The sequence below is a fragment of the Rousettus aegyptiacus genome, unplaced genomic scaffold (assembly GCF_014176215.1).
Source record: "Rousettus aegyptiacus isolate mRouAeg1 unplaced genomic scaffold, mRouAeg1.p scaffold_m13_p_6, whole genome shotgun sequence".
Classification (NCBI taxonomy): domain Eukaryota; kingdom Metazoa; phylum Chordata; class Mammalia; order Chiroptera; family Pteropodidae; genus Rousettus; species Rousettus aegyptiacus.
Window position 1 is genome coordinate 111,964,626 of NW_023416309.1, and position 10,505 is coordinate 111,975,130.

Genomic DNA, 10,505 nt, shown 5'->3' on the forward strand with positions numbered 1-10,505 from the left:
GCGTGGGGCCCTCCGCGCAAGGCCTCGCCCGCGCTGTCCTCTTGCGCTGCACGGGCTGCTGCTCGTTCGCACGCACGGCTCGCTCTTGGCCCGCGCGCTGGTCTTGCTTTCTAAGAGCGGTATTTATTTATTCTTTGGATTTCTGTCGACGGCCTCTGCTGAGCCAGGCCCAGGGGATGAAGGCGCAGCCTGCATTCAAAGCGTTCACGGATGGGGAGACAAGACTTTTTCCTGTGTCAGCTGAATCTTCCCAGGCAGCCTGGAGCCCTCCCAAGGGGCAGAGGCTGCTTCCTGCCTCTCCTGCAGCCCACCCGGGGGCGATGACCTCCTGGGCCCTCCTTGGGGAGTCCATGCTGCTGACGGCTGCTGACTGTTGCCTTCGTCACGCATGGGGGCTGGACAGGCCCTGGCCGAGGCTGAGGGGTGAGGGATAGAGGGCTTAGGAAAGGAGTCTGAGCGCCCAGGGAAGGTGCTGGGGTTGAATGCTGAGCGCACACTCCCTTTCTCAAATGCCCAAGGGCTGACGGCCACTGTAACTTGAGCAGCAGGCCCATGCACTTGGCAGTGTTCCGCTCCAGGAGGCGGAGGCTGTCACTGGGGCACTGGGACCAGCAGGCTCCTTTCTGAATGTCTCTTCCTTGATTCCTCCCTCACCTTCCTACACTCGCCAGGGAGGAGATTTCTAGAACAAAAGATTAAAGCCCCCTGACTTTTTAAAATAAGCACAGACAGCCTTCCTGCCTTCCCCCCCCACCACCCCCAAGCCCAGCTTCCAGTCCCCAGCCCTGTGTTCCCGATCCCGATTAAACAGGTCTGGACCCCCACTGCAGTCCTACACCCCCAACTCCGGAGTGGCCCGTGACCAGCCAAGGCTGAGACCCAGGTCAGCAGGCGGGGGCGGGGGAGAGGGGACTTTCAAGAACAGGCCCCAGCCCTGAACGGAGGGAGGGAGACGGAGGCTAGTGGCAGATGTCAGGAAGACCAAGTGAGCGGGCCAGACACAGGAAGAACGGGTCTGTTTAATGGCGCGTCTGGGTCTGCTTACAAACATCGGAAACTACAAAAGGAGGCCAGGCAGTTACACAGATGGCCGCGCAAGGATGGGACAGGAGCGGACACGGGCGCAGTACCCACAGCAGCAGCACGTCCTTGGGGACGATACACGTGACCGAGGGGCACACCTGCAACTCTGACCCGGATGGATGGACAAGACCGACTGCCAGCCAGCAGCGGTGAGGGGGGGGGGCGGCGGGGGGGGACAGGCCCTCGGCCCTCAGAGCTCCGGGGTGAGATGGAGGCATCTGGTCCTGTCATCGCTGTCCAGCTGATGGGTGGCCTGGAGCTTCCCCCCCCACCCCCACCCCCCCGCCACCAGGGCTGTCTCAGTGGCAGAGGCAGACGGGGCTGGCATTGGGCTGTTTTTACACGGCCCCTCCCCCAGCACAGTCACCTCCGTCCAGAACTTCTGGCCTCTCCTGTCTGCCCTTGTAAGACAGGGAGCCACATCCTTTTGTGGGGGGTAAAGTGGGGGAGAGCCAAATCCTTCTTGCCTAGAAGTGGAAAGGAGTGTGGGGGGCCGGTCAGAGAACGAACCGGGCTTTGCTGGCAAGCCATGTCACCCCAACTTTGCCCGTGCAGGCCCTCGGGTCACCCCGACTCGGCCCGCTGACGTGGTCACCCCTCTCTGTGCTGACGTGGGACCCCCATCTCCTCCTGCACAATCGGATCTCTGCCCAGAAGCATGAGCAGGGCCCCTTCCCGTGCCACACGCAGACGAGCAAAACCGAGGCTTCGCGTGTGCCTCTGGGCCCCCCGAATATGCATTATAGGTATGTGTGTATGTATATATATTTATATATAGATTGTATATAGAATATACCTGTATATACGGTAGATACGTGTGCGTAATAGTCTAGGTAGGTGATGCGGGGACCTGCATGCTGGCCGGGCAGACAGGAACGGGGCTGGCGTGTTCCTGTCGTGACGTACACGCCTGGCCCCGCCTCCTGCCAGCTGCTCAGCTGGGTCCCTAACAGTGAGTAGAAAAGCTAAGAAGAGTGGGCCTGGCTCTTCAAGGAGGAAGGGTCCCCCACCCTCACAGGCCACCCGCCACCGACTGGGTCAGCACCCAGGCAGCCAGAGCCACCGGATCCAGGGGGACTGTGGCCGAGGCAGAGGCCTCTTTCCAGGAAGACGAGTCGGGGATTCCTCCGGCTTCCTTGGTGCCCAGAAGTGGAAGGTCGAGGAGGGTCTTCGGAACTCGGCCTTCTGCTCGAGGTGCTGCCAGGGAGCGGGCAGGAGAGGGGGGGTCCTACGGCCCCGAGGAGGGCAGTGTGGCCGGTGGGCTGCAGATGAGAAGCACATGACAGGTTACCAGGGCACAGAGTGGGACCAGGGGGCCTGCGAGGCTGGGGAGAGGGGTCGGGGGACGGCAGGGCAGGACATGACCGGCTGCCCCCCGGCTCTGCTCAGTGCGTTGACAGCAACCCACGAGCCCCGCCTTCTGGTCCCCCTCCTGCCAGGAGTCTGCCCTGTGACCCCAGGCAAGTCAGCTGGCCCATCGGAACCCCGGGTCTTTTTCTCTAAAATGTGAATGTCTGCCTGGCCTAGCTCCATGAGGACGGAGTGCCACCAAGTGTGGGAAAGTGGTTCGCAAGGCACAGAGAACCTTACAAATGGGAGCCCTCTGCTGCTGGTCCTGAGACTCGCGCGCTCTCTGCTCGGCCCGTCTGAGTCCCCGCTGGCCACCCATGGCAGCCATTCGCACCCGCCACCACGCCCCCTACTCCCTCACCCACAAAAATGCACACACACCCTGAAGCAGAGACAGCTCAGTAAACAGCGGTGTCTGGCCCACCTCCGAGTCCCTGATAAGAGCTGGGCGGAGGCCTTCTAGAGCTCTGCTGTCACGCCTCCCGCCCTCTCAATGCACTGGGACCTTGGCAGCAGGTCGAGTCTGAGGATCCAGGCCCGGGGAGACATGTCTTCTCGGGCGGCCGCACCCCTGCACTCGGGAGACCAGAGAGTGCGCGAGGATGAGGGACTCAGGGGAGGCCCAGAGTCGAGGCGGCCAGGTCCAGGCGGGAGCAGGGCCTGGCCGCTCCCCACCGCAGCCACCTCCATCCTGTCCACGAGGAGGAGCAGGCGGCGTGGGGCAGATGGGGAGGTCTAGCAGTTTCCTAATGCCTGGGGTTTGGCAAGATTTATGTCCCAGGGGTCCGGCTGGGGCGAGAGAGGGGCGGGGGAGGGCTTCGTGTCGGGAAACGGGTCCATGTGTTTCTGATTCACTCGGGCCTGTGCTGGCTAGCTCCCTCCCCGGTCCCTCTAGGCCCCTGTAAAAAAGGCCCTTTTCTCTAGAAGCAGGAAGTCCTGTCTCCTGGCTGTAAACAAACTCATCTTTGGAGGCAGAGTCTGCCTGGGGAGGAGCGTGGGAGGGCAAGCCCCCTTCCCCCCGCTGACCCCTCCCCGGCCCCTCTGGCTGCTTCCCGCAGCATTTCTGGCTCTGCCAGTGCTTCCTCGGGCAGGTAAAACTCTCCTGCCTGCTCCCCCGTCCACCCAGGGCTCTGGGGGAGGCTGGGACCCAGCTGTGCACATCTGGAGTGGCCGCCTGGCTGGAGCTGCAGTTCCCCAGGACTCCCTGCTCTCCTGGGGTGGTGCCGCTGTGGGGGAAGGGAGCCAGAGAAGGCCGCGGCCAGTGTGGTCAGCAGCAGGAAGGGCGGGAGGCCTGGCCTCCCAAGGCTGCCCTCGGGGACGTTCTCTGCGGAGCCGGGCCCACCGGGAGGCCTATGAGCAGGAGCCCAGCGGTCCCAGGCCAGCTCAGAGCCCGGGGAGGGAACGGCGCTTTTCCATGAGAAACTGCTGGGAATGTTTCTCCGCATCGCGTGTCCTGAGCTGCTGGCTGACCCCTGCTTCCCATTCCCGCCTCCGCTGCGCATTCCCCTTCCTACCCCAGTCCTGCCTCCACCCCTCTCTCGAGCTCCCAGAGCCAGCCACCCCTCCTCGGGGGCCCAGGGGGGCCCGGAGTGTTCCCAGCCGCCATGTCTCAGGGCCAGCCCTTCCCTCATGCTCTGCTCCGAGTCAGCTGGAGTCATCGAGGCCGGCCACCCTTGTTGAGCCATGTCCCGGGCCCTCGCCCCAGAACTGAGAACTCCCTCGGAACTGGGAGCCCGGCCTCTGGGGTCAGCCCAAAAGTAAATGCCTCTGCTGATGTGCATGCGGGTGACGCCCATGCAGGCCCCTGGGGGCCTGGGCCACGCAGGCACGTGTGTGCGTCCTCGTGACTCTCCCGGCGCCAGCCCTGTTGAGGCAGAGGTGGGAGAGAGCGCTGGGCGGCCTAGGTGAAAACAGCCCATGTGACCAGTGCCCAGGAAGGAAACGGCCAGAGTCACCAGGTTCCCGCCAGGAACCTCCTGTGCCTCTCTGCCCGGGGCGGCTGCCGTCTTGGGGTGCTCTGAGCACGCCCCTGTTCCAGGGGAGGGGACTTTGTTGTGCCCGAGGGGGAGAATTTGTTTGGGGCTCTCCGCTCTGCACAGACGCAGACAGGTAGGGGCCCGGGAGTGAGCGGGCCTTCCCTCATCCTGCCTGCTCCCAGACACAGCCTCCTGGACGCGCTCCTGCCCAGCGGTCAGGCCCTGCGCCCCAGGACAGACGGGAGACCAGGGGACGGGGGAGGACACGGCAGGGAGCTGCCCGGCCCACCCGCAGCCCTCCTCACGTGGTGGCGTTGGGGACCTGCTGTACCCAGCCCACTTCCTTGTAGGCAGCGGTCACATGGCTGCAGATGAGGCCCCGCAGCTTGGCCCAGGCTCTCTGCGTCTCAGGCGGGAAGTCGTTGGCACATTCCTCGGTGATCACCTCCAGAATGACCCCAGTGATGATCTGGGGGCAAAGGGAGGAAGGGGGAGTGAATGCCTGGGCCCCGGGCCCCCTGCCCCCTGCGGCCCGCAGCAGGCTCGCTACCCCGCGTTTGGCCACGGTGAAAGTTCATGACGTGACAGCCTGCCCGCTTTGGGAACCAGGCCCCCTCAAGGCTCAGCCCCCATCCTGCTGCCCCTCCCCGTCACAGCAGAGCCAGGGGCGGCTGCCCAGGGGTCACCTCTGCGGCTCCAGGGAGCCCTCTCCGAGCCCGCCAGCCGGGTGGGTGGCAGGCCGGCATACCTTGAAGTACACGGGCTCCACCTTGTGCTTGAGGGCGTGGGCTTTGCCCACCAGGGCGAGCACAGAGGACACCTTGTCGGGGTCCTGCAGGTTCTCCACGACGGTGTTGAGGGCCCCCATGACCCGGCAGGCATGCTTCCGCAGCTGCGGGCTCCGCTCCATCTCCAGGGGTTCCTCCAGGTGCTTGAACTGGCTGAAGTACTGCTTGGCCGACGGGAAGTTCACGAATAACCTGGCGGGGTCGGGGGATGGGTGCTGAAGCAGGGGCGCCCTTGGGCCCCACCCCGAGGGGCCCAGGACATGGGCCATGTGGGGCTGGGAGAGGCAGGACCCACCCCAGTAATTGTTTTCACCACCATGTGAAAAAACGCAGGCCCTCCTGCGGCCCGGCTGGCTCACATGCGGCCGCCCAACCAGGTCCTGGCCACTTCTAGCCAGCTGACCTGCTCAGGCTGGCCGCACTGTCCCCCAGGCCTCTGCCTTCCTTGCGTCTTGCCTCCTTTCCAGACCCTACACACCCTTGAGGGCCTGCTCGTATCACGGCTGGGAGCGGGGGAGCTTGACATTTTCTGAGCCTCCATTTCCTCATCCGCGAAATGGGCATTTAGTGGAGGGTTGTCGCGAGGATGAAATGAGAAGCCATATCATCTGTGGACACAGTAGGGGGTCAGGAAATGCCAGCCTTTCCTGCGGTCCAGCTAGAGCGCTCTTTGCGAGCAAAGTAAAGCGGGGGGTGACTCAGCTCGGGTCCCCCAGCCCACGAGGGAAAAAACGAGAGGCCGCTAGCCTTCTCCCTCCAGCCCCGCCTCCTCCTCCCTCCTCGGCCTGCCGTAAATACTGAGTGATCGATTTCATTAAAGCAATCGATGTTGCCTGCCTGGCGTGGTTCTGAAATTGCCTCGCATCCGAACATCTCGCCTGGCCGATGAGCCCCCCGCGCGCTTCCTGGAACAGACCCCAGGTCTCCCCTCACCTCTCCCGTTTCCCCGAAGTTGTCTGTCCGCCCCAAGATCACTTGCAGTACGTCGCCGTCACGCTCAAACACATGCAGGGGCGCCCGCTGTTTAGCGGACAGCGTCAAAACGCCACGTCCACATTCTCCCCTGTGCCCGGGCCATCGCCGCTGCAGCCCCACAGCTTCGCTCGGTGTTGGGGTACAGTCCTCGGGGCGCCTGCCCCGCTTTGCACCCAGCGCAAGGCCTTCTATGTCAGTCTCCTTTCCCCCAGCGCCTAGGCTGGCCCAGGGCGACCGAGCCCCCCTCAGGGCCATCGCCATGTGGCCTGCCGCCTTTTACTGTGTCACACAGCCCCGGGGTAGAGCCAGGGGCTCACGCAACCTCTGACCTGTCATCTTGGCCCAGGGCCCTGCGTTCGCGGGAAGGTGGTGACCACCGGGGCTGGACATCACGGGGAGTACGTGAACAGACTTGATCGGATCCTGCATAGCGTAACAGAAGCCTCACAAAACGTAGGGAATGTCTTGGACCTGTTTTTCAGGTTGTTTCTTATTTCGGAGTGTTCCCCTTTGCGGTTGGAGGGCCGAAAGTTTGCCAAGACGGCCCTTTGGCCAGAGGTCAAGCCTCAGACCTGAGAGCTGGGGCAGAGGCAGGAAGAGCATCTGGTCCCGGCCGTGCGGGCGAAGCTGGCTGTGTGGCTGTGACCAGCTGACGGCAGGGGTGTGACCGGGACACGGTCCACGCGGAGACCCAGGAGGGCCCCTCTCGGAGGCTGAGTGTGACCTTGGGCAAATAAATGACTTCACAACCTCCCGCCTGCAAAAGTGTGAGAGGAGTCCCTCCGGCTCGCTGCTCCACGGAGACGCTGGTGAGGATGGAGGAGGAAACGAGTCTGCAAATCCATCGGATTTTTTTTTTTTTTTTTTTTTTTTTTAGAGAAGCACTGTAGTGAAGAACAAATGTGAAAACCCCGATCTGGACTTAAACGGGGATCTCAGACTTCGGGGCTTTTACAGGGCAATAAAAACAATGACCTCTAGTTGCCTGGTGTGTTACAGTGTGCCAAGCCTCTACGTCCATCTCGGCGACGAGGAAATACCGGGCAATGTTTACTGAGCATTTACTACCCGATCTCGTTAGTCCTTGCAATACCCTCCTGAGGCCGGCTCTGTTTTATCCTTACCTTCCGCACTAAGCATCGATGCCCGAGGTTGGGGGCAGGGCCAGGAAGGGGCCTGGCCGTCCCTGCTTTGACAGTTTCCCCATGCTACCTCTGAGAGACTGCACCGCGGGGGGCTGGCGGGGCAGGGTGGTGGCCTGGGACCTACTAAGTCTCCTGCCCCAACACCCAGGGCCAGATCACGGCCCTGAGGAATGACAGTCCCAGGGACTTCCTCTTCTGGGCCAGGAGAGTCTAGGGGCCACATGCCCTCCTTCATCCTGCTTCTCTGCCCAGCCCCTCTATGTTTACTTTTGAGCGCCCCCCTTCCCACCAAGCCCCCACCCCCGCCCCGGCCGGGCCTGTGCTACTGGGGAGAAGCCTCAGCAGCCAACCTTGGGGAGTTTCTCAGCTCCCAGAGGCATCTGGGCTTCCAGCAGAGCCCAAAATAGGCTTCTTCGGGTGTGAGAGGAGAGGCGGCAAAGTTACCACCAGAAGGGCAGCCTTCCTAGGACACGGGGGTTCCCTCTCCGGCTCCTCCATGGGAAGGCGCGGAGGTGTGGGTCAGACCCGCAGGCCGCTCCTCCACCCCCACAAGCCTTGTGGCTGCTGAGTCCTGGGGCCTGGGGCGGGGGTGGGGGCCTGGGGGCACAGCTGGCCTCGGCCCAGTGTGGGGGAGGAGATGAGCTGATGGTCAGAGGGCCAGTGTCTCAGGCTCTCCCTGGAGCCTGTGCTTGTGGACGTGTGTGGGAGGAGAGGAAGGGTCTTGACAAAACTGAGGGGCAGAGGATGAGGGAGCTTTGAGACACCTGAGAAGCTTACCAGTCTTGCCCTTGCGCCCCTAAGCCACTCTGCCCCAAAAGGGCCACCAGGTCCTGAGGCAGAGAGAGCAAGAGGAGGAGAAAAAGGAAAGGCATCCCGGCGGGACTTGAGGCTGGCAGGGAGGAGCTGGGCCGCGCCGGGCCGGGGTCTCCAGGGCTGGGCTGGGCTGGGCTGCTGTCAGCACAGAGGCGGGGTCCGGCGAAGTGTGGCAGGGGGCATAGGGAGGCCAGATCTAATTGCTATCTCAGGCCTTCTCAGATTAATTGTGGGCCTCTCTGGGAGCACTGAGCACTTCGGTAAACACCGCCCCCAGCCCAGCCCCAGCCCCCTCTAAGAGTCAGCAGTGGGGGGACCAGAGAGGTGCAGAGAGAGAGAGGAAACCTTGCCAAGAGCTCCGAGTCTCCGACCCTCCGGAACCACCACACCCGAGCGTTCAGCCCCTCCGCCTGCCCCCATTCCGGGGAGGCCGGCTGGCACCCCATGAGCTGGATCCTGGACATGTCCCCTGCACATTCTCACTGGCAGAGAATCTCCAAAGTCTGTCCTGGGGACTCTGCCTCATTTCCTCCCGGGACCCCTGGGGACGCCCGGCAGCTCCTGAGGCCCGGCGGGCCCCACGTGGGCAGATGGCTGAGAGTGGGCCCTCCGGGGAGGCAGCGTGGAGCGTCGGGGGCGCTGCTACCCTCTGTGTGCCTGTGCGGTGCTCACATGTGCGGGTCTGCGTCTCTGAGCAGCTGACGGATCCGGGATCCGAAATGCCCTCTGGAGTCCCCGTGGCCTCCCCTCTGTCGGGAGCTGCTAAAACTGCTGCCCCTTCCTCAGGACCCCTCCTCCAACTCCTCAGAAGTGCTTCTTGCTCTTTTTCCTCCGAAATCTGTTTCTAAGTTGGAATCAGGGCGTATCGACATGGAGCTGGGGAGGTCCCGGGCCTGGGGGAGGCAGAGGGGCCGGAGACGGGCCGGGACTGGGAGACAGGCGTGCGCTTCGGCTGTCCTTCCCACGGTGAGGTTTCGCCCCACCTTCAAATGACAAGACTGCCCTGCTCCGTCCTAGATTTCTTCTGCCAGGGACAGGGGTTCCAGGCGAGTGTGGCCTGGGGCCTCTCCACTGGCACCCCCAGGGACCAGCTCTTGTGGGAAGTGAGCATGGATCTGTAGCTCTAGTCAGTTACCAGCTTGTGGGGCTTGTGGGACTCCAACTATATAGCAAAGGTGTGTAGGTGTGTGAATAAGTGTGCGGGGGGTGGGGGGCTGGGGTCGAGGAGGGACCCTCCAGGGCACGTGGTGCCTGAGTGACCGCTGAGCCCAAGACGCTCGGCCTTTCCTCCCCAGGTGGTGGGTTCAGGTGGGGGCCCTGTTCCGTGTAGCTTTCCTCCTTCCTTCCCTCAACTCCATAGGGACCATGTCCTAGGGGACTGTTGGCTACTCCACTTACCTGTGTCTCACCTGGGAGCTCCCTGCCCACGGCCTCCCTAGGGGCTGGGACGGGCCTGCTGGGAAAACTGGACCTCAGCCTCCTGGCTTCTTTCTGACCTTTATTTTCTTGCCCTTTGCTCTGTTCTTCCAGGAGGCTTTGAATTCTTTCCAAAGGTTGAGCTGGAGAGAGGGCTCTGCTCCTCTTTATCCCTACTCTGGACTGAGCCTAGGTTTTCCCTTCTCTAAAATGGGGAGCCCCCTCCCCGAAGCTCGGCAAAAGGTGTCTGTAACAGCCGGCTGCGTGGCTGGGGTCACTGGTGAGGAGGGCGCGGCTGGCTGAGCTTGGAGTTACGAGGCCAGTGAGGAAGGGACTGAGGTGCCCTCTGCGTCTGGCCCCTAAGGGCTTCGCCGGGGCTCGGCCCACCCAAGGCGGCCCACGCTGCCCGCACCCCGCCGGCCAGGACCGGCCCCCATCGCTGCTGGGGAGGTGGCGCCCACCGGAGCTCGGCCCGGGCCGAGCCCGCCCCTGCCCGGAGCCACCGCCACCCTCCCTCCGTCGGCCCGGTGGGGCTGGGGCGGCACCTACCTCACCAGGATGGCCACCCCCACGTCCTCGCAGTTGGCATAGAGCCGGGCCCACGTAGTCTGCACCGCCTCCCTCTCCGCCTCGGACAGCTCCTCGCTGCGCTCCCTGCGCTCAGTCTCCATCTCGCCAGGCACTTTCTCCATGAGCAGCGGCTTCGCTGGGCGGCGGCGGGGCGCGGGCAGCCGGGGCGCGGGCAGCCGGGGCCGGCTGCGTGCGCGGCGGGCGGGCGAGGGGCAGAGCGCGCCGGAGGGAGGGAGCGTGTCTGCCTGTGCGCGCCGGGTGTGTGTGTGCGCGCGTGTGAGTGAGTGAGTGTGTGTGTGTGTGTGTCTGCGCGCAGGGTATATGTGCGGGGGGCGGGGGACCGCGAGCGGGGGGCGGGGATGTGGTCTGATGGAAAATGTTAAAAAAAA

General features: G+C 63.6%; 1 protein-coding gene across 2 annotated transcripts; it reads right to left on the reverse strand.

Moving 5' to 3' along the window:
* Nucleotides 1-1,961: 1,961 nt before the first annotated feature.
* Nucleotides 1,962-10,394, reverse strand: CYGB (cytoglobin). 2 transcript variants are annotated; one of them, XM_016143167.2, is made up of 4 exons: nucleotides 10,096-10,394; nucleotides 5,158-5,389; nucleotides 4,715-4,878; nucleotides 1,962-2,345 (listed from the first exon to the last, which is right to left on the reverse strand). In XM_016143167.2, exons 1-4 carry the CDS (start codon nucleotides 10,236-10,238, stop codon nucleotides 2,312-2,314), a joined length of 573 nt encoding a protein of 190 aa, XP_015998653.1. In that variant the 5' UTR covers nucleotides 10,239-10,394; the 3' UTR covers nucleotides 1,962-2,311. The 2 variants fall into 2 exon arrangements, 1 of the variants encoding a protein (XP_015998653.1); XR_001596704.2 differs by lacking the exons at nucleotides 4,715-4,878; nucleotides 5,158-5,389; nucleotides 10,096-10,394 and adding an exon at nucleotides 2,815-4,707 and having other exon boundaries at nucleotides 2,238-2,345.
* Nucleotides 10,395-10,505: the final 111 nt, after the last annotated feature.